This window comes from Leucoraja erinacea, chromosome 13 (genome assembly GCF_028641065.1).
Source record: "Leucoraja erinacea ecotype New England chromosome 13, Leri_hhj_1, whole genome shotgun sequence".
NCBI lineage: Eukaryota > Metazoa > Chordata > Chondrichthyes > Rajiformes > Rajidae > Leucoraja > Leucoraja erinaceus.
Genome location: NC_073389.1, coordinates 32,914,424 through 32,937,949, shown reverse-complemented (window position 1 = coordinate 32,937,949; position 23,526 = coordinate 32,914,424). Strand labels below are relative to the sequence as shown.

General features: G+C 38.8%; 2 protein-coding genes across 6 annotated transcripts in view; one reads left to right on the top strand and one right to left on the bottom strand.

Annotated features, from left to right (window-relative positions):
* Nucleotides 1-4,518, top strand: part of LOC129702821 (protein associated with UVRAG as autophagy enhancer-like) — a 52,564-nt gene extending 48,046 nt beyond the window's left edge. Inside the window, exon 16 of the mRNA XM_055644828.1 lies at nt 1,393-4,518. Coding sequence (XP_055500803.1) covers nt 1,393-1,496 — 104 coding nt within the window. The 3' untranslated portion in view covers nt 1,497-4,518. The remainder of the gene's footprint in view (nt 1-1,392) is intronic.
* A 4,452-nt stretch (nt 4,519-8,970) lies between these two features.
* The window catches only part of LOC129702822 (leucine-rich repeat-containing protein 63-like), a 49,258-nt gene continuing 34,702 nt past the window's right edge, over nt 8,971-23,526 (bottom strand). For 4 of the 5 annotated variants that reach the window (XM_055644829.1, XM_055644832.1, XM_055644833.1 and 1 more), the window contains 3 exons: nt 22,138-22,221; nt 16,634-16,873; nt 8,971-12,176 (listed from right to left, as the gene is read on the bottom strand). In XM_055644829.1, coding sequence (XP_055500804.1) covers nt 12,020-12,176; nt 16,634-16,873; nt 22,138-22,221 — 481 coding nt within the window. In that variant the 3' untranslated portion in view covers nt 8,971-12,019. Of the gene's footprint in view, nt 12,177-16,633; nt 16,874-17,533; nt 17,620-22,137; nt 22,222-23,526 lie in introns of those variants that run through there. The other variant, XM_055644834.1, reaches the window with a different exon arrangement.

Below are 23,526 nucleotides of genomic sequence, written 5' to 3'. Positions count from 1 at the left end.
TTTGAGGATGCAGAAAAGATTTACCATGATGCTTCCGGGAATAAGGTGCAAAAAGGCTTGGATGGGGCAGAATTTGCTGGTGTATCAAGAGGATGTCTTGAAACAGTATGTGGAAGGTTCAACTTGAGGGATCCTCGGGACGTTATGGGATACAAGTCTGGAGAGATTATTTCAATAGGGTTCAGGAACTTGGGAATGCAATAAAAATACCTGGCAAGTTTTCAGGGCTGCCATGCAGATAAACTTACATGGAGAGTTATGATCCAGAATGCGTTTCCTAAGGCACTGGTTGATTTGGCTTCACTTCTTGCTTTGGGACGAAAACCTGCATTTGAATGCTTTTGTGAAAGAGGAACTTTATGTTGTTAAGAATTTAGGAATGGGACTGAGTGGACTAAACACAATAAAATAACTGGATCCAATTTGATGGTTGAAATGCCACTTTCCTGTACTGGAAATGATTGTTCTTCCTGTTTTTTTATTAACATAATCCCCTAGAGCTCCCTTTGTGTAGCTGTTTTACTCTTTTTATTTCTGATTTACTCTTGCTAGGCAATACCCGAACATTTGAAATAAAATGCTATGGATGCAAACTTGTTAATTTGTAAGGACATATCTGGGGATAAATGCCCATCGGGAAACATGAATCTTGTGTACATGACTATTTTATCTTGTGTTTCCAACTGAACACAATTAATTCTTCTACCCACCCCACTCCCTTATTTCTTTGTAAATGGCATTAACTTTCTTGACAGGCCAAGATGAGCCCAGTAATTTTGGGAAGAATATCTTGAGGGTTGGGAAGGAACAAGGTGACGATGAAAACTAGACTAGATTTTGTAGCTGGCATAACTTAGTTCCAAAACTATGCAATGCTGAAACTGTTTGGATGCTTTTAATTTATCATTACTACAGTGTAGAACATATTCTCTTAATCTTAATATTCTTTAAAAGCAAAACATTTCTAAATGTATTTAACAATAGTTTGCTATTTCATAATCGGCATTCCTATAAAATAACTGCAATATGCACACTATAGTCTGTTTCCCTACATTTTGTTTTCATGGAAAATACTGATTGCAAATGACTATGGGACAATTAAGACCTGGTAATATCTGCATTTGTACTTTCCCAACATTTGGGTAAATTCTGTCATTCTCCCTCTAAGCTTTATTTTTGTTGCCTCCCTTCCACCTTTTTGTTGAAAGACCCTTAAAAAAAAAATCTGCATTGTTACATTGCAATACATTTACTATTTCTATAAAACCTTTATACTAGTGATTTCCCTCTTCAAAGTCACTTAAAATGTAGACATTATTTGGCTTCTAAATGGTTGTACCTTTTTTAAATGACTGATAAACTAACTTGTTTTGTTTTCCTCCCAAACACCAGTATGCAAGGCTTGGTTTCATAAAGAGTGCTTCAAAACAGAACAATGTCCGAGGTGTACCAGGATCTATGCACAGAAGGAGCTCCTTCTTCTTTCCGATAGATAATATGCTGGACATTGAGGTGAAATCCTGTGGTAGTGAATGAATATCAGTTTAAAAAAAGCCGCCTACGATGCCAACTTCCATGCTTTTTAAAATAAACAAAACAACGGCGTCTGGAACGCCGCAAATTTTGAATTGTCTCACACAGATGTACCTTCACCATGGTTATCTTGGTAATCATTCCTTGTACATGGCATACTTCAGTGCTCTGGGCAGGCTGTTAGTCATTTAACTGGCCATGTGAATTAACTTCTTTAAGACTCTTTCCAGAACCTGAGGATTTGGGCCTTCTAACTTTTGTGAAGTTGGGACTTTTACTTTGTGCTGAAGCTTTGGGACCCATAACTGTGTATATGTACATTAAAAAAAAAAATTAAAAAAATTACATGACCAATTGTTAGGGACACATTTTTATGCAGGTGTATTTAAATTCTAAATTAGATATTCCATTCTGCTGTTGCTTCCAAATCATTATTTATTCCATGGCAAACCATAAAGCAATCCTATATAACAGCACTTTTTGGAGGGTGGGGGGAGAGAAAGAGATGGGGAAAGAGGAAGGAGTTAAATCACAAGTCAATTTTCCATTGCTCAAATGTCCTTGATTTTGCTGGATGCTAAATGTTGGCTTTTTGATGACTGACTGGCTCTTTGCCCTGCTGCATTACTTATCTTATTCCGGTTCTGCAGTCTTGGTCATTAGGGTTCGGAATTAAATATGTTTCTTTGGCACTAGCAGTACCATAGACATCACTAGCACTTAAAATCTAATTTGTTAACATGAAAGAAAAAAGTTTAACCTTTTCATTATACTGTTAATGATTCAACTTGCAGGACATGATTTTTGTTGCATAATGTATTTTGTTTTTGGCATATTGATTGAAAATGTAAAGTTTGAACATGCATTTTCCCCTGGACCCACTACAAAACAAAATCTGGCTACCTGCTCAAAAGGGGAGATGTAAACATTTATTAAAAATTAAAACACTTCCAATTCCATCAACATCGTAGGGAATGGGAATTCCAAATTGATGTTTTTCTTTCCTCTACCTGTCTAGGCTGTAGAAATGTTGATTGGAGGTGCTACAACTTTGGACTCTTACATTTAAAAACATTGTGTCTTGCTCATTTAAATTTCCAGTTTTCAGAAATGCAAACTTTTTTATCAAAACATTTTTATGGAAACAGCAACATAAGTGCTATAAAGTGCAATTGCATTTTATAATTCAAAGATCTTGTGTAAATATCTACAAGAATATTTTTAAAGCAGATATTGTTGATAAAAACGAGGCAAAGGTAAAAACCTGACACTTGTATAGGTCTGACTAAGCTTTTTTTGCCTCATGGCCTGTTGGTGATAACATCTATACGATCCATCCCTTCATTTATTTGGTTTGAAATGTTTCAAATCTAATGCTGGGAGGGGGTAGGAAATGCATCGCTCTTTCAAATTTTTTGTTTAAGTTTCCTTGAAGTTCTGCTTTATAATCTTTAACTATAAACATTTATGAAATTGCTTTATCCTCCATTTTAATGGGAACATTTAAATTGACTTGCTCATTTAAAATGGCAGAATTGAGGAATTTTATTTGACCATATTAAATGTTTGTAAATTAATATTTGCACAGCATAATATCAAGGAACTATTTTATCGTAAAGTACTTTGTCATTGTTTTACTGTAACTTGTGCCTTTTACCCAAGTGGTTATAATGGCCCCACAGTAAGTGAAGCATCTACATTATTATTTTTCAATTGTCATTATATCATTGTGCATTCTATAGATTATTTCATTCCATTATCCATAAAACAGTTCACAAAATGTTTATCCAAATATATAATGCAGTTCCAGCCATCTCATTAAATATGTCAAGCTTTTTGATTATTTGGAGAACTACATATCCAATTTTACTTGAAACTTTGACCATATTTTGTGGAGTACTACTTCAAAACATGGCCTGATTTTTCTAATTTGTTTTAATGTGTACTGAGCTCCAAATAAACACTTATCCATAGCAGTGGATAGTTTGATATCAGCATTAGATTCAAAACATTTCAAACCAAATAAACGAAGGGATGGATCATATAGATGCATGGCTATAGATTTTATCACCAACAGGCAATGAGCTACTTTAATGTCTCTTGTTAAAATCTGATTTGCTAGTTCCTTCCAAACTTGCATTGGGACTCTAATTGTTTGTGTATTGTGTTTTAGTTGTTGGTTCAATTGTGATTTGTAAAGCAACTTGGTTTGAAGTAACATCTCCCAATTACTAGTTGGGTAGGAGGTATTTATTAACTCTTTTAAATTGCATTAGTCCAGAAATTACCACAAAATACTACTCTAGAATTGCAGCCAACCAACTAAGGATTGGTATCTTCTGTCCAGAAAGCTGATTACAATGCAAAATGGAGCCTTGAAAGCTGCTGTTTTCCTGTTTGTGGTCTTCTTGAACTGACCCGTGTTAAATAACTGGGTAGCTTTATGGATGGGTGAAATAAGACATACCGATTGATCCAAGGGAGAATGGGGTTACTTTCTCTTTTTCTGCTATGCCTTCATGCACTTTGTAGAGGAGGGAATCATAAATTTATTGAAGTTGGACACTTATTTCTGGGAGGAAACTGACAGATTCCTATGAGAAATAGAAATTGGCATGTATTAACTGAATGAATCATCTATAAGCCTTGATGTGGAGGTTAAGTTACTATTGATTGGTACAATATTTGATATCGCCACAAATTTGTGGTTTGTTTGAGCGAGCTGTTGATCTCGGTCCAACTAGTTATAGAATCGCTACAAATGGAAAGGACCATTGTCATTATCTTGTTACCTTTATGAGAAACATCTGTATTTAATGAGACTAGATTTGGGAAGGGTTTGGTACTGTTTTGCATAGTGGCTGAATAACTTTCTCTATTTGCCGCTACTGCTACCTATCATTTCAAATCTCTTCTGAAGAGATTAATGGAAGCATGCTCCTGGTATTTGTCTCCTAACAAGTATTTTGAACCATTTTTTTGATGGGTGCTGGCAAAAAATGCATTTAATATTTTCCCCATTCCAAAATCATTGTTTCTCTTAACCCATTTTGTGCTAAAGCTAATATGTAATTTTTTTTATGTAGCTGATTTGTATGTTGCCCGCCTGCCTTTTTGTTGCAAAATGTAGTCCTTAACATTTCAACTGACTTGCTTTGTGCAAAAGGACTTTGTTTTCGGTACTGAAGCTTATGTGCATGACATGTCAATCTCTTCTTTGCACTTTGTATTTTCAAAAATCCATTTTCTCACTGCAGTGTTTATCCTGTGTAGTGGCATAATAAAATGAACTATTTCAAATAACCTTATACCAAAAGCCTCCTCTGTATGTCCAAAATTTAGTGAATGTTAGATTGCAGCAATAGTGGTTTAACACTAACCCATTTGCCTTTGTATTCTGCCAAGACAGATGTGTAGATTTACTGCCGTACACTGCTTTGATTGAGGTTGGCTTCTGATACTAAAGCCAAAATCTAAAATTTCATATAAATGGGCAGTTTTTGTGGCCTGAAATGTTTGTTTTTGCCACCATTTCATACTTTTAACCTGTGAGTAACCAGACATTAATTTACAAGCGAAGGTAGAAACACAATGCTGGAGTAACTCAGTGGGACAAGCAGCATCTCTGGAGAGAAGGAATGGGTGAAGTTTTGGGTTGAGATCTTTCTTCAGACATTCTTTCCTACACATTAACTTACAAGCATCTGAACATTAATCTAATTTCAAGACATTATTTGCACAAATGTCCAAGTTAAGCCAGTTACTAGATAGGACTGTCTGGTTTTAGAACTATTAGCATGATTTTTTTCATCTCTGTTTAACAACTTTATGAAAGTGTTGAAAAATTGAGAAGCCTTTCAATTGCTGTACACAAAAATGCTGGAGAAACTCAGCGGGTGCAGCAGCATCTATGGAGCGAAGGAAATGGGCAACGTTTCGGGCCGAAACCCTTCTTCCGACTGATTTCAATTGCTGTGCAGTATTATTGAACAATTGGCATTAATGATCACAGCATGCTAGGCAAATGCTTTCAAATTAGACATGCAAGTGCCCTCTCTCCTTTTACCCGAGGGCATCCAAGGACCTCAATTTTGGGGAAACATCTCTTAAATTTGGTAAAATAACCATGTAACCGTGCTGTTGGCAATACAAAATGTGGCAATTTTTTGTCGGCAGCTCAAACTTTGAAAATTTTGCCAAGCAGAGATTCAAATTTACATTTATGCCAGAAGTTTGGATTAATTTTTTTTTGTTTTGGACATGAGTCTGTGTCCATTCATCTGCTTTTTCATGGGGTTACTGTATAATACAACTGGAACCACTTCCATGAAAAATCTTTAGGCTTTTTCTTTTTTTTTTTTTTTATATTTTATTTTATTAGAAGTAAGCACAGTCATATGGCACCAAAGTGCCTAATATATATTTTCATAATACATTTTATGTACAACTTCTTTTTTTTTTTGTTACATTGAAAAAAGATGAAAATAAGAAAAAGAAGTTAGATAGTAAAGGATAGAAAGATGTGAAATATATAGTGTGTGAAGAAAGAAAACAAGTAAGTGAAGAAAGTTGAGAGAGAAAATAGTGAAAAGAAAAGGAGATCATTATTTATAGTCTTGACCAACCCTCGTCCAGTCCTGAAACAGTTATTTTTTACAATTGTGTTGCACCATATGATTCCAAAAAAACGATGAATGGAGACCAACTCATTATGAATTGGTCTGATTTATCCATTAGGAGGAATCGCATTTCCTCAAGATGAGCGGTGTCCAACATACTTGCAATCCACATTTTAAGCGTTGGTATTGATATACCCTTCCAAAATTTAAGTATTACATTTTTTGCTATTATTAAACCATAGTTAAGGAATAGATTTTGAGATGTGTTCAATTTATTCCCATCTTCCATTACACCAAATATAATCATTTCAGTATTAGGTTCCATTCTTGTCTTGAATCATTTTGTAAGTATTTCAAAAATATAATTCCAAAATCTATAAAGTTTTATGCAGGAAACTAAGGAGTGTGTTATAGTTGCCTTTTGGGCTAGACATTTATCACAAGTGGCGGATATATTTGGATAAAATTTGTTCAATCTTGTTTTTGAATAATATAATCTATGTACAATTTTAAATTGAATTAGATTATGTCTTACATTAATTGAACATTTGTAAATATATCAGGTATTTTTCCCATTTAACCTTCGTAATTTTTATCATTAATTCCCGTTCCCACTCTTCTCTAAGTACATCTGTCGATGGTAGGTCTATATTTAGAATACTATTATATAAATAGGATATTAATTTTTGTGAGTCAGCTTCAATATTCATTGCTTCTTCCAATAAGTCAGGAGTTACTTTTTGATATCCTTGTATATATTTTTTCACAAAGTCGCAAATCTGAAGATATTTAAAATATTGGTTGTTTTTCAATTTAAATTTTAATTGTAGTTGTTGGAATGATGGTAGGTTTCCCTTTTTCAGCAGGCAATATTAGCAAACTTAAAATTGCTCCAGTCAAGGCAATAGAAAGAGATTTCTCAGCAGTATACCTCGAGTGTACTGTTCACATCTGGCTTGGAATGTGGCAATTAAACCAAATGTGATTCAAACCATTCTGGTGAAGATCAACACGAGTAGAAAAGCATTTGACTCATTTGCAGCTTTCTTTTGATTGTCTTCCTCTAAAATAAGACCAGCTGTTATAACTAGAACATTCAGCTCCTTGATCATCTTCTGCCATTAGATTTAAGCTTTAACTTGGTCTGACATTTTCTTGTCCGCTTTCCTGCCTTTTCTTGTAAAATGTTCTAATTAGAATCCTTAAATATACCCAAACACTCTGCCTCTACCGCTCTCTATGGCAAGATGGTCCTGACCTGCAGTTGTTCTTTGTTTTAAATAGATTCCTGGGTATTCTGAGACCACACCCTATGGTTCTGGACTCTCCCATGAGATGAAACGTCCTCTGTCTTCGCCTGGCTTGGCTCTTTAATTTTATGGTTCAATAAAATAAAATCTCTTCTGAATTAGATTGTGTGAAAACGATACCCCTCTGATTCCTATTAAATGTGTTCACCTTCACCTTGAACCTATGTCCTCTGGTCCTCGATTCCCCTACTCAGGGCAAAAGACTGCATCTACCTGATCTATTATTCTCATGATTTTGTATACAATATCTTCCCTCATCCTCCTGGTCTCCATGGAATAGAGACCCAGCCTACTAAACCTCTCCCTATAGCTCACACCCTCTAGTCCTGGCAACATCCTTGTAAATATTTTCTGAACCCTTTCAAGCTTGCCAATATCTTTCCTATAACATGGTGCTTAGAACTGAATCTTCAATTTGGTGTTCAATTCATATAGAAAAATAAATATGATTAATACTACCATAGCCTGAAGGAAAGAAAACATTTGGCACTAAGGAAACAAGCAATGTTTGTGTTGCCATTATCAACAGAAATATGGGATCTTAACATGGCCAATAGGTTATTCATCAGCTTTCATCTCTCCAACGTTTCTTTGTATAATCTTTTCTGTTAACAAAATTAACACATTTTAACTCTTGTTCTGGTACACATTGTGCTTCATAAAGTATGGGCTCTTAACATGGGCAATGAGTATTCTTTGCTTCTGTCTCTCTAACTTTTCTTTACACCATCTTTTCTGGTTACAAAAGTAACACATTGTAACACATGTTCTAGTAAAACATTGTCCTGCAAAAAGTTTCTATTCCAAAATAATTTTCAATATGAAGCTCAGCAGTAGCTCTGTTAGAACATTATATCCATTTAGTGTTATGGAAATACATGTGACTGATGAATTGGGTAAACCTATTTGAATTTTGCGAGCTGAATTGGTTTTAACACTATTTTGATGGAGAGCTCGAGAACTACTTCATAATTAACTTGTTAATTGATAACAAAAAAAGTCTTAAGGGCCTGTCCCACTATACGAGTTTACCCAAGAGCTCTCCCGAGTTTAAAAAAAAAAAATCAGACTCGTGGTAAGTACGTGGAATGTACGTAGCGGGTACCTCGGAGCTCGGGATGTCTCTTAGCGGCTCGTAACGCTAAAGGCAGGTACTCGGGGAAACGCGGTAAGCTCGTGAAGGTTTTTCAACATGTTGAAAAATGTCCATGAGAGCCCCAAGTACCTACAAGTGGCTATTGCCGTAATTCTACGAGTTCGAATCGGGGGAAACTCATGAGAATTCTTGAATTACCTCGTACAGTGGGACAGGCCCTTTAACCAAAACAAGTCTACGCAAAAAACCCTTTTCTAAGGACACCATTGTCTTTTAATGTAGATGCTAGTTTCACCAGAAGAAACTGAAAAGCAACCAGTTCTATTGGCACTTGTGCAACAATACTTTAAACAATGCAACATACAGTTTTTTGTATTTTGTATTTTTAGCTTGCAATAACAAAAATTATAAATTTATAACTATTAAAAATACCTTATTAAAAATCATGCATGGAAAAAAAAACATTCTTACTGCGTCAAACTTTCAGCCCCTAACCCTTTCTGTAAATATGTTATTAACTGCTATTAGATGGCAAAATGATAGCCAAGAACAATATTAGCTCTCAGCAATTTACATGAAGCTCAGGTCTTTGAGCAAAAAGGACATGAAACAGTTACATTTGTGGTGAAATATTTCATTCTAAGGCTTTCCTGGAAGCTGAACAAATGTTTCTGAAATCATTTTGTTTCTGAAATTATGTCATTTCAGTTTTTAATTGTTGCACTTCCACTTTGGGTTCAGGAAATCTCATCACTATTTGTTGGGTATGAAATTCACCCTGATTACTGGTCATAAGCCGCTTCTCGCTATTCTTGGTACTCAGTCAGCATACCTGCACCCTACAATGGCAGCCTGAAGGATGCAGCGATGGTCAGTTATCCTGTCACAGTATGATTACAGCATTGAATAGCAGAGAAAAGAAAATGCTATCGCTGATGTATTGTCGCATTTTCCTCACGAATAATCCGTTGTGCTCACTGAAGGTGCTAACTACATCACAGAGACAGTGCACAATGACTTTTGAGTCACAGCAGCTGAAATTGCTGCTGCAACCTAAAAGGTCAGTGCTAAAACAAGTGTATGAATAAACTTTGTGTGGATGTCTACAAAACCATCTACTGATGAACTAAAACCTTATCACATTAGAAAAATTGTGAACAAAGGTGTATTCAAAGGGATTACAGGGTAGTAGTACATAATTCTAAGGGAGATTCTGCAAGTCCTTACTTGCAGAACTCCAGAGTGAACATACAGGTATTGTAGGAATGAAGTCCATTGTCAGAGGTTGCATGTGCTGGCCAGGATTGGACAATGAGATAGAAGCAAAGGCAAGCAAATTTGGTACCTGTCAGAGTTGTAGAAGTAGGCCTGCTCAAATCCTCTTGCAAACATGGTCTTGGCCTATTAGTCCTTTCCAGAGGGTGCATGCAAGTTTTTGTGAACCAAGGAATAATAATTTTCTTGTTTTTGTGGATAGTAGATATCTACTCAAAGTCGTTTGAGGTGATACACATAGGTACAAACACAACAGGAAGAATAATAGACACATTGTGGTCTATCTTTCGTTGTCACGGCTTACCTGAAGAGCTTGCCTCTGATTACGGCCCCTGATTTCATGCTGCATTGTTCTAAATTTTCATGAAGTTAAAATGGTATCAAGCATACTTTAGTATTAAGTATCCAACAGTGCAACCAAAAGATCAGTCGGGACAATCGAGGAAGCTCTAAAGAAACAGGTTCTTGAAGAGAATTTGAAATTGAAATAGTCACAGCAGCTGCTGAGTTTTGGGAACCGAAATAGGGGGCAGTTGTCAGAGGCAAGGTCATCAGGTAAGCCGAGATAAGCAAAAATAGACCACAATGTGTCTATTATTCTTCCTGTTGTGTTTGTACTCTAGTTTAACCTATAAAAAGGCTTAGAACTAGATTGAATCTTCCTAACCTGTCTCCTAAGGTTGAACGCAAACTTGAAATTTGATCAGAAATGTTATGGCGGATATCAAAAACAATGTGATACACATGATCAGGTTTATATTCTAAGCCCCCCCCTTACAAAGCAAACAAATGGAAGGTGGGAACAGTAGTTGAAGTGTGTGGTGTACTTGGTAGAAATCGGAGGATGTGTAAGAAGTGTACACACAAACCATATGATCCCAGCAAAGGATGTACCAGTTCAAGAACAAAATATAGACGAAGAAGCAGATCCATCAGACGTTGGTATGATTCCAAATCCACCTTTAGAGGTAAGATCAGATTCTCCTGAAACTACGTCAAAATGGTACACGATAGGGCAACAATTTTTTGCCCACCTTACCATTGTCCTGGGGTGTGCTGTGGCAAGTTTTGTTCAGATTGATGTATATTTTATTAAGTTATTCACATTTAAACCTTACAAAAACCACTTTGACAAAAATCACTTCCATCTGCACTGCCCGTTAGCAGCGTATGACGTCACAATGGGATCCCGAATCTCATTTACATTTAAAAAATCGCTCCTTTAAAAAATATTCAGTTTTATTGAAATTCTTCCGTTTTCATTCACAATTATGTCACAATGGGATCGCGAATATCATTTACATAAAAATTCACGATTTAATTTAAAAAAACCCTCAGTTTTAATCAAATTCCTGGGGGAAGGTCTCATTTACAAAAAAAAAAGAGATTTTCCTCCTCTGTGCCCCATCTGGACTCGCACCTATTTTCCCTCTCCTCCAACATTCCTTCCTCTGGCTTCACAATTTGCAATTCATCAATCCTTCTGTCTCATACCTTCTGCTTTAATCTCTGACCTTTCTTCCATCTGCCAATCTAATACCCAGCCCATCTAGCCACCTATTTCCTGCCGGGCTTTGTTCTGCCACTCCTCTCTTCAAGCTTTCTTCCCTCTCCCCCACAGTCAGTCCGAAGAAGGTCCTGACCCGAAACATCACCCATCCATGTTCTCCAGAGATGCTGCCTGACCTGCTGTTACTCAAACAGTTTGTGTCTTTTTGTGTAAATCAGCATTTGCATTTCCTTATTTCTCCATTCAATCCATGGGATTAGGTATAAGGATTAGATTTAGGCATTTTTTGTTAGGCAGATTAATAGTAATTTGAAGATATCCATTTTAAAGGAGCCAATTATCAATTATTTTTCTATCTAATCAACATTATTTAATGTCACAGTTAAAAAACAACTTTTCATAAAAACCTCAGTGACTCGTATTATTGCAACTCAAGTAATATCAACATTTAACTAGCATGCCAATTCATTTAAACTATTACTTAAAGTACTGAATTAATTTGGCAATAAATGTGCACAAGAAGTTATTTAACAAATATACGTACTGAACAATATTCCCCAAAATGTTAATGTCCTTACCAAGTTTATTCACATTAGATGAAACAAAGCGCAGAATGCACACTTGGTATTCAATAACTTTCTTTAACTTGTGCAAAGTTGAAAGAACAAAGGTGTCTTCATTGAGTCTTGGTCTTGAATGATTTATAGCAAGATGGTGAACAGGCACGAAATAGATATGGAAGGTTTTCAATATAAAAGCTCCTTTTACGTGGCTGGATGAGATGAAGTCCTGAGCCAAACAGAGGACCTTTGCAGGAGTCACAAATTGAAGCTCTAGTTCACAATTAAAACAAAACAAATTAGAATAAAATTGAATTTCAATGTAATTTTGTACAAAGGTGTGGGTTTTTACTTTCAGTTGGGAATCTGACTATCAAGAAATATTGGATATTTTTGTTTCTGTTTTCTCCCATCCTTTCAATTAGCAAAATCTTTCAAACCCAGTTTACTTATGGAACCACTGTTTCCTTATTCACTAGAGCTACAATATATAAATAATTCTGGATCAGAATGCATTGCTTTCTGCACCACATTTATATTAAGCCCATACTTTCCAACAGCATTTATGTTTACTTATTTCTACGTTTTTGTCAGTCAGCTAAATAACTGCAAAGAAAGACTGCTCTGTGGTACAGTTTTGAATCAAAATTAGACATCAGTTTTACATTTTTTTAAATCAAACAAAGCAACAAAAAAAATCAAGAATTATAAAAGATACTGTTGCAATATACAATAATATTTTGCTATCACAATTATATATAATCTTGTTCTTTAAAAATAACTTGACACCTATCAAGGTAACAATGTTTTTACTAAATATAATATTTATTATGTACCCAGATTAGGAAATATAGTAACTACGCTGTGTAGTCTCAACAATGTTGGATCAACCTCATACTGATAACATAAATAGTTAAATTAGAAACATTCAGAAAGAGACAGGAACACAAAAACTAGAAATAAACTAATCTCGACCAACTGGTTATTTAAAAAAAAAAAGTGGAAGCTTCCCTAAAATATTAGCAACTCAACCAGCGGAGATATATTCTGCTGCTGGACAATAGTCTTTATGTGAGTGACCATCGAGCCAAGACGACAGCAAATCATTCTTTCATCATTGCTGATATTGCTCACTTGAGGTCAAATAGTGGTTCATTCTATAGAGTACAATCTTAGATCAGAGCTGATGCTACATTAATGATTACGTCGAAAGGATTACACAGTAACAGATGGCAAGGCAAGCAACAGAGAGAAATTCTCCAAAACAATACATTGAACCATACTTAAAGGTTCAGACAAGCTAGGCACAGGACTAATATACATTTACAAACTGGCTGCTCAATAGACAGAGTATGAGCAGGAGTAGGCCATTCGGCCTTTCGAGCCAGCACCGCCATTCACTGTGATCATGGCTGATCGTCCACAATCAGTACCCCATTCCTGCCTTCTACCCAAATCCCTTGACTCCATTATCTTTAAGAGCTTTATCTAACTCTTGAAAACATCCTTCTGCCGCAGAGAATTCCACAAATTCACAAGTCTCTGGGTGAATACGTTTTTTCCTCATCTCTGTTCTAAATGGCCTACCCCTGATTCTTAAAATGTGGCGTTCAAGAAGGAACTGCAGATGCTGGAAGATCGAAGGTACACAAAATTGCTGGAGAAACTCAGCGGGTGCAGCAGCATCTGTGGAGCGAAGGAAATCGGCGACGTTTCGGGCTGAAACCCTTCTTCAGACTGGTGGGGGGGAGAAGAAAGGAAAAAGGGAGGAGCCCGAGGGCGGAGGGATGGGAGGAGAGAGCTTGAGGGTTAAGGAAGGGGAGGAGACAGCAAGGGCTAACAAAATTGGGAGAATTCAACGTTCATGCCATCAGGACGCAAGCTGCCCAGTCGGAATATGAGGTGCTGTTCCTCCAATTTCCGGTGTTGCTCACTCTGGCAATGGAGGAGACCCAGGACAGAGAGGTCGGATTGAGAATGGGAGGGGGAGTTGAAGTGCTGAGCCACCGGGAGTTCAGGTAGGTTATTGCGGACTGAGCGGAGTTGTTCGGCGAAACGATTGCCCAACCTCCGCTTAGTCTCCCCGATGTAAATCAGCTGACATCTAGAGCAGCGGATGCAGTAGATGAGGTTGGAGGAGATACAGGTGAACCTTTGTCGCACCTGGAACGACTGCTTGGGACCTTGAATGGAGTCGAGGGGGGAGGTGAAGGGAAGGTGTTGCATTTCTTGCGGTTGCAACGGAAAGTGCCCGGGGAGGGGGTGGTACGGGAGGGAAGGGAAGAATTGACAAGGGAGTTGCGGAGGGAGCGGTCTTTGCAGAAGGCAGACATAGGGGGAGATGGGAAGATGTGTGTGGTGGGGTCACGTTGGAGGTGGCGGAAATGGCGGAGGATTATGTGTTGTATTTGCCGGCTGGTGGGATGAAAGGTGAGGACCAGGGGGACTCTGCCCTTGTTGCAAGTGCGGGGATGGGGAGAGAGAGCAGTGTTGCGGGGTATGGATGAGACCCTGGTGCGAGCCTAATCTATGGTGGCGGAGGGGAATCCCTGTTCCCTGAAGAACGAGGACATTTCCGATGCCCTGGTATGGAATGTCTCATTCTGGGAACAGATGCGGCGTGGGCGGAGGAATTGGGAGTAGGGGATGGAGTCTTTACAGGGGGCAGGGTGGGAAGAAGTGTAATCCAGATAGCCATGTGAGTCAGTTGGTTTGTAGTGTATGTCGGTCAGAAGTCTGTCCCCTGCGATGGAGATGGTGAGGTCAAGGAATGATAGGGAAGTGTCGGAAATGGTCCAGGTGTATTGGAGTGCCGGATGGAAGTTGGTGGTGAAGTGGATGAAGTCAGTCAATTGTGTGTAGGTGCAGGAGGTGGCCCCAAAGCAGTCGTCAATGTAATGGAGGTAGAGGTCGGGGATGGGGCCCTGGTATGTATTGAACAAGGATTGTTCAACGTACCCGACAAAGATGCAAGCGTAGCTGGGGCCCATGCGTGGTGGTCTCACTTGGGCCCTGTACAACTGCAGAAGGACCTCTTTGCTCCTATACTCAACTCCTCTTGTTATAAAGGTCAACATGCCATTGGCTTTCTGCCTGCTGTACCTGCATGCTTTCAGTGACTGATGAACAAGGATCCCCAGGTCTCGTTGTACTTCCCCTTTTCCTAACTTGACACCATTCAGTTAATAATCTGCCTTCCTGTTCTTGCCACCAAAGTGGATAACCTCATATTGATCTACATTATACTGCATCTGTCATGCATCTGCCCACTCACCCACCCACCCAGCATTCTCATAGCATCCTCCTCACATTTCACACTGCCACCCAGCTTTGTGTCATCTGCAAATTTGCTAATGTTACTTTTAATCACTGCATCTAAATGATGAATGTATATTGTAAATAGCTGCGGTCCCAGCACCTTGCGGTATCCCACTAGTCACTGCCTACCATTCTGAAAGGGACCTGTTACTCCCTACTCTTTGTTTCCAGTCTGCCAACCAATTTTCTATCCATGTCAGTACCCTACCCTCAATACCATGTGCTCTAATTTTGCCCACTAATCTCATATATGGGACCTTATCAAATGCTTTCTGAAAGTCCAGGTACACTACATCCACTGGCTCCCCCTTGTTCATTTTCCTAGTTACAGGTGTTCAGGTATTTTATGATAGAAAAAATGAAATGGCTCTCCAGAAGTTAAAAGAGCAATCAACTCATTGTTAATTGTCCATGAAAAGGTGACAGAGTTGCCACCTTGAACTACTACCACCACTACTACAGTATTTAAAAGATTTAAACAGAGAATAATTTGCAATTAACATAGTAATATCACAACCAGGAGTGGCGTTGAAGAAGTATGGCGTTTGCTGGGGGACGGGGGGGAGGGGACTGGCAAAGAGATAGTTGTGGGTTATATATGATATTTTCCATAAACTGGTACTTTAATTGCAAATGAAAAGAAAAACAGAAAATGCTGGATACATTCAACAGGAACACTCGTCAGGTCAGACAGCATCTGTAGAAAGAGAAACATCCCATCAGAAATATATCATTTTTCTGTTTTTTCTGTTCATCGTTCTCCTACCTTCACTGCCACAGAAAATCAACTTGCTTTCTCTTTCCCAGTTTTGATGATGGGCCACATGCCCAAAATGTTATCCGTTAGGGGTAAGCCATTTAGAACGGAGATGAGGAAATACTTTTTCACACAGAGAGTTGTGAGTCTGTGGAATTCTCTGCCTTAGTGGGCGGTGGAGGCCGGTTCTCTGGATACTTTCACAAGAGAGCTAGATAGGGCTCTTAAAGATAACGGAGTCAGGGGATATGGGGAGAAGGCAGGAACGGGGAAATGATTGTGGATGATCAGCCATGATCACATCGAATGGCGGTGCTGGCCCGAAGGGCCAAATGGCCTACTCCTGCACCTATTGTCTTGTTTCTCTTTCCACGGATCTTGCTCCACCTGTTCAGCATTTACTGTTTTTACGACCACTTCAATATTTGCATGTATTGAAGTTAACGTATGATATCATATCATAGACTTTCATGTCGAGCCCCTTTTTCCTTACTTAACTATATAATGGACACAAGTAAAGATAGCTGAAGAAGTCGGAATTGGATCATTGCCCTGTAAATGCATCAAACAGTTTTATAAGAAAAATTTGCCAAAAGTGTAGACAGCAAGAGAATCAAGCCCATTATCTCGGTTCATTGTACTGCAAGATACTTACTTGCTCAGTTTAGATTGCACCTCATCCGGTACATTGATGTAATGTTGATGTAAATTGCTCTTGGTGAAAGAGAGCGCAGCTAGATCAATTAGGTGTTGTGGTTGGTTCTGTTTGTTTTCTTCCCAAAGTAAAGGATGCATGTAATTATTATGCACGCGTATATGCTTCAATGGGACTTCGAGAAGGCCAGTTGGCAGTGAACCCAGCTCATTTCCTTCAACATTTAAAAACTGAAGTTGTCTGGATAATAAAATGTTCATGAAGATCAAGTCATCATTAAAACAATAAATGTTCTTTATAGTTGATGTTAATGTAACAATTATCTTTTCAATTCTAATTAATATATTAGATGTATAAATCTTGCATTCAAAGAAACAGCCCTATAGGTAACTTGATATTGTTAACAAAGTTAGTAAATTTGCAGACGACATAAAATTGGTGGTGTAGTGGACTGTGAAGAGGATTATCTAAGATTACAACAACATCTTGATGAACTGGGGAAGAGGACCAAGGAATGACAGATGGAATTCAACTTGGACAAGTGTGAGGTGTTGCATTTTGGTAAGCTAAACCAGGGCAGGACTTACAGAATAAGCGGTAGGGCACAAGTGGGTAATTTTGAAAAGAGAGTTCTGGGAGTTGAGCTAAATAAATTCCCGGAAAGTGGTGACACAGATATAGGGTGGTGAAAAAAGGTGTTTGGCATGCTTGCTTTTGTTGATCAGGGCATTGTGTACAGCAGATGGGATGGCAGGTTACAACGATACAAGTGATTGTGGCACCACACTTGGAGTATAGTATGCAATTCAGGTCACCCAGCTATAGGAAGGATGTCATTAAACTGGGATGGGTATAGAATGATTCAAAAGAATATTACAGGGATTAGAGGTCTTGACTTACAAAGAGAGGTTGGATAGACTGGGACTTTTTTCTCTGAAGCAGGAGGCTGAGGGATGGTCACAGTCTTTTTCCCAGGGTGAAGGTGTCTAAAAGTAGAAGGCACAGATTTAAGATGAGAGGCAAAGATTTAAAAGGGAACCTGTATGCAATCTTTCACCCAGAGAATAGTGGGTATGTGGAACAAACTACCAGAGAAAGCTGTAGAGGCGATTGCAATTACAAAGTTTAAAAGACATTTGAATAGGAACATGTATAGAGAAAGTTTAGAGGGATATGGGTCAAACATAGGCAGCTACAACTTGCTCAGATAGACATCTTGGGCAGCATGGACGAGTTGAGTCAAAAGACCTATTTCTATGCTGTATATCACGTAGCATGGTATGGAACGCATGCATAATTTTTGTGGTGGACCACCAATCTCAATAACAAAATGCCATCGAAATGGGGTGACCAGAATTGCAGGCAATATTCCAAATAATTATCTCAATCCTTTAAATATCTTTCCCTTTCAAGTTCTTATCCAGTTCCCATTTGAGTGTAATGATTGAATCTTTCTTCATCAAATTTCTGGTAGTGCATTCAAGCCACTAATAATTCCTTGTACAAAGAAGTTGTCTCTCATGTCACTTTTTGATTTGTTTGTAATTAGCTTTGATCTACATCCTCTAGTTCTTGATCCCTCTGACAAAGGGAACAGGTTCTGCCGACTATCTCGGCATAATTTTAAAAGCTTCTCTTGGATCCCATTGGATCCTCCTGTCTACCAAGCAGTGCCGGATTTACCTATAGGCTTGGCAGGCTGAAGCCTAGGGCCTCAAAATCTAGGGGGCTTCTGGCCAAGGTGTATAATATTTTTGACACTGTCATAGGCCTTTCTTACGTATGCTGTCACAATGCACTGTAGTCTCCAAACAACCCTTCAGTAATTTTCCTTGCCCTCCATTTCTGAATAATACTGTTTTAAGCCGATAACTCAACACTAGCACTGGCAATAAATACATTTTTTAAAAGCGCAGCTTTCCAGCCCCTTATCTCATTGGCCTTGCTCGGCTGCACATCGGTGTCAATCTGGTAGCACCGTGGTCCGGCAAGCTTTCACACGTGCTCCAGTAAGCAACGATGGCAGGTGCAGGGAACATCTTTGGATACTTGCAGGCTTCAAACGTCAAAACTCAGGGGTAAGTAGGAATGTGCAAAGATATTTGAACTAGGAAGTTGGCTAGGAGCAATGCTAGGGGTGGAGCTGATAATCGTTGCTAGAAACCTACTGTATAGTGCTGTGGCTGCCACTGTCAGGTTAGTAATAAAACTAAGTTTATTTGTAGCATCTTTGTTAACGATAGGAAAAAGCATACTTGTTTTGTAAACGGTTTTTGGAAGCAGATTTGATTCAGATTTGATTCAGATTTTTGCAATATGATTGTCAATAAGGAACAATTCTTTAAGAAAAATTCTTCCTCTAATCGTCGGGATGGGGGATTGGGAGGGGCCTCACAAGTGGAATAGCATAGGGTCTCTCTTCATCTTAATCCGGCACTGCTACCAAGGAAATCCAGACCCTTCAGTCTCGCTGTATAATTAAAGTCCCTTATTCCTGGAATTTCCTGGTAAATCTCTTCTGCACCATCTCTAAAACTATTACACCTTTCATAAAATGCAGTGCTGAGATTTGAAGACCAGTTAGAACTTAAACTAAAAATAACCTCTTTATCCCAATTCTCAGCTTCGTGTTAGCCTCTGCTATTTGCCCAAAGGCATAAGCTCTTATCTTACACAGTGAACTTTATTTATTTTTGTACATTTGCTTTAGTTGCAATACTATTAGCAACTAGTTTATTTTTTTTATTTTGAACAACCTGATGTACTCATTATACTATGATTTGCTTGGATAGCACACAAAACACATTCTTTTCACTGTATCTCGATAGAAGTTGTGGAATGGAGTGAAGAAATTATTAGATGATTAATGAGGCATGATTTAATTGAGGCATCAAGGACCAGTTTATTAAAGAAAAATTAAGGAGCATTTTGTACAAACGCACCAACTCATTGAAAGCAGCGGAAATGTATAGGTTCAATAATTTGGAGAAAAGCAGTGAAATTATGCTTAACATTTATAGAATTCTTGCTAGTCTTGATCTGAAGCATGGTGTTAATATCTAAGGACTACTCTTTAAGAAAGGATTCAAAGTCTTGGGAAGGATGCAGAAGATATTTGCTACAATGGAACTAAGAATGAGAGACTGCAACTGTGTGTGGAGTGTGGAAACATGAGCAATGTCCTCATTACAGCTGACAAGGTTAAGTGGAGAATAAAAAAATTTTTTTGTTAAGTAAATAAGGAGAAACTGCTTTGTTATCACCACACACAAATTTGAGGTGCCCAAGAAAAGTAAGAGAGGAAATAATGGATATCTTATTTTACACAACAGTGCTGTTGTTTGGAATGAACCAAACATTTAATAGAAAATTAAATTGTATAATTATAACTATTATAAACTATTGACAGAATATGAAGACTGGGCGAGAGGGATTAATAAGCGAGTTCGGTATTCTGAAAAACGCAAGGAATCATGGGATTTGTCAAAGGTCACAAGCGATGTTAACTCTCGGCAGCCGTGCCGGGGCATGGACACAGACCTGCGCCTCATCTGCAGCCAGGACCGAACCCGGGTTTCTGGCGCCGCAATTGCTGCCGAACTGCCACTGGACCATCCTCGTATCTTCCCGAGTACCGCCCCCTCCCCTGTCCGGGGGCGACCAGTGACGTCGGGAATCAGACGGGAGTGGTGCCCCCAGACCCACAGCCAGCATGGAGCAGCAGCGCCGAATCCAGCTCAACACTGCCTGTCTCGCCAGGTTAACCTGCAACCCTGCCTGGACGCCAGCCTGGAGCCGTGGAGTTAGCGCTGCTTCTCTGTGCTGGCTGCAAGCCTGGGCCGCCGCTCCCGTCAGTCCAAGCAGGGCTGTAGGTTAAACGGCGAGACAGGCAGAGTTGAGCTGCATTTAGCGCTGCTTCTCCGCACTGCCTGTAAGCCTGGGCGCCGTTCCCGTAAGTCCAGGCAGGGCTGTTAGATTAACCCGACGAAACAGGCATAGTTGAGCTGGATTTAGCACTGCTTCTCTGCGCTGGCTGTGAGCCTGGGGGCACCGCTCCCGTCGGACTCCTGACATCTCTGGCCGACCCCGGATGGGGGGGGGGGGGCCCTTGGGAGGGGATGGGGATGGTCCAGTGGTGGTTCGGCAGCGATTGTGGCGCCGGAGACGCGGGATCGATCCTGGCTGCGGATGAGGCGCACGTCTGTGTCCATGCCACGGCACGGCTGCCACCAGTGTTTTTTTGCTTGTGACCTATGACCTGGGCATGTGCAGTCGGAATACCGAACTCGCTTATTGGAATGAGCAGATATATATGTGTTCTGTTGGCCTAGAGAGAAATGCATATATTGGGTAAGATATGTTTCTTGTAAATTCCTTTTCAATTTCATGGCCCATAGTTTCGCACAGTCAACTCGCAAATGTGGATTACGTCTTTTCATTGACTTTATTAACCCCCTCCATTACTTTGAAAACCTCTATCATGTCATCCTCTTTAATCGAGCGTAAGCTTCAATCCGTACCTCCTTTCCCAATAGTTATAACTTTTCAGTTTTGGCACTTTTCAGTTTTGGCATCATAATTTAATCTGATTTTTTGAAATATTATCAATAATTATTTATATATATAATTATTGATAATATTTCAAAAAATCAGATTAAATTATGATGATATATATAAATAAATAAAATATAATAAGGACCAGAACTGAAACAGCCCTCCAAGTATAGTCTAATCACCAGTTATTTTCTATTTAAAGGTAAATAAACTAAATTCTATTTGTCTAAAAATTAAAAGCTTACAAGCTTTTCCCTTTGAGAATAGGGAAGATTCAAACAAGAGGACATGACTTCAGAATTAAGGGACAGAAGTTTAGGGGTAATATGAGGGGGAACTTCTTTACTCAGAGAGTGGTCGCGGTGTGGAATGAGCTTCCAGTGGAAGTGGTGGAGGCAGGTTCATTGGTATAATTTAAAAATAAATTGGATAGGCATATGGATGAGAAGGGAATGGAGGGTTATGGTATGAGTGCAGGCAGGTGGGACTAAGGGGAGAAAAAATGGGTTCGGCACGGACTTGTAGGGCCGAGATGGCCTGTTTCCGTGCTGTAATTGTTATATGGTTATATGGTTAAATTGAAGTTTGCTTATCTCCTTTTAACTTGTCAATCCCTCCCCTATCTGATATTTTTTGAAATGATTGTGCCCCCTCATTCCTCCTAGCAAAATGCTACCTTACATTTATGAAGAAAATTATGTTCTGCATGCTTAGTACACATTTATTACAATTTGACAGCATTTTGTTATGTCTTTCAAATTCATGATATAAAATTCGGTGACAATTTTACAACTGCAATTTTATCGTAATTTAAAAGTTCAATAGATGTTGAATAGTTCAAAGTAATCCCAATAATTAGAAAGTATATTGAAAACTAACCTGCTTTTACATGATTGAAATCATAAGATTGGAAATGGTGCAATTAATTGCAAAGGTTAAAGATCACTAACCTGAGGTTTCTAATGTCATTGGGAATGAAAGAGATCTTGTTGTAGGCAACATTGAGTGACTGAAGATGTGTCAAAAGGAACAGCCTGTAAAGAAAATATCCACATATTTGTAAAAATGAATCTCGCTACAATTAAAGTGCCCACTATTTCTATGGTTACATCTTTTAGCACTCTGAGATGTAGATCATCATGCCCACTAATAGGCTGTCGGTGCCCTTGAGTTCTATGACACCATTTTGTTAACTTACAGTGATTTACTTTAACGCCTCCTTTTCTTTAGACTCTTGGTTCTCTAGCATTTCTAAGAAGTTATGTATGTCCTATTCTGTGAAGAGAGAACTGAAGTATTTGTTTAATTGCTCTGCCACTTCTTTGTTCCTTGTTAGAAGTTCTACAATTTCCCCTATTTCATATTGGTATTAATGACCCAAAGTTATGTATATAGTGCATAAATGGCAATAGACAATAGACAGTAGGCCATTTGGCCCTTCGAGCCAGCACCACCATTCAATGGGATCATGGCTGATCATCCCCAATCAGTACCCCGTTCCTGCCTTCTCCCCATATCTCGACTCCGCTATTTTTAAGAGCCCTATCTAGCTCTCTCTTGAAATCATCCAGAAAACCTGCCTCCACCGCCCTCTGAGACGGAGAATTCCACAGACTCACCACTCTCTGTGAGAAAAAGTGTTTCCTCGTCTCCGTTCTAAATGGCTTACTCCTTATTCTTAAACTGTGCCCCCTGGTTCTGGACTCCCCCAACATCGGGAACATGTTTCCTGCCTCTAGCGTGTCCAAGCCCTTACCAATCTTATATGTGTCAATGAGATCCTCTCTTATCCCTCTAAACTCCAGAGTGTACAAGCCCAGCTGCTCCATTCTCTCAGCACATGACAGTCCCGCCATCCCGGCAATTAACCTTGTAAACCTACGCTGCACTCCCTCAATAGCAAGAAGATAGCATATGACAATACAGTGACCAATGAGAAAGAAAGCCGCAGATTTCAGGAAGAGATAGACATAAAACAGATGGACATATTGCAAGTTAAAATTAATGCGAGGAAGGCTGAAGTAATTAAGTTTGGTAAAATAAATGAGGCAATTAACTAAATGGTCCAATCTTAAAGGGGAAACAGGAGTGAGTTCATATAAACTTGAGAAAGGCAGCTGAGAAAGTTGTTTAAAAGAGATCCTTGGATTTATTAAGGTAACAAAGTTGCACTGAACTTTTAGAAAACACACCAGTGGTATTATTTTGGCCAACTTTGGGCATCACACTTTATGAAGTATGTCTTAAGTGTCAAGTGATGGTACAAAATAGATTTATTAGAATGGAAACATAGATGGGATATTTTCACAAGGAGGGACTAGAGAAACAGAAATTGTTTA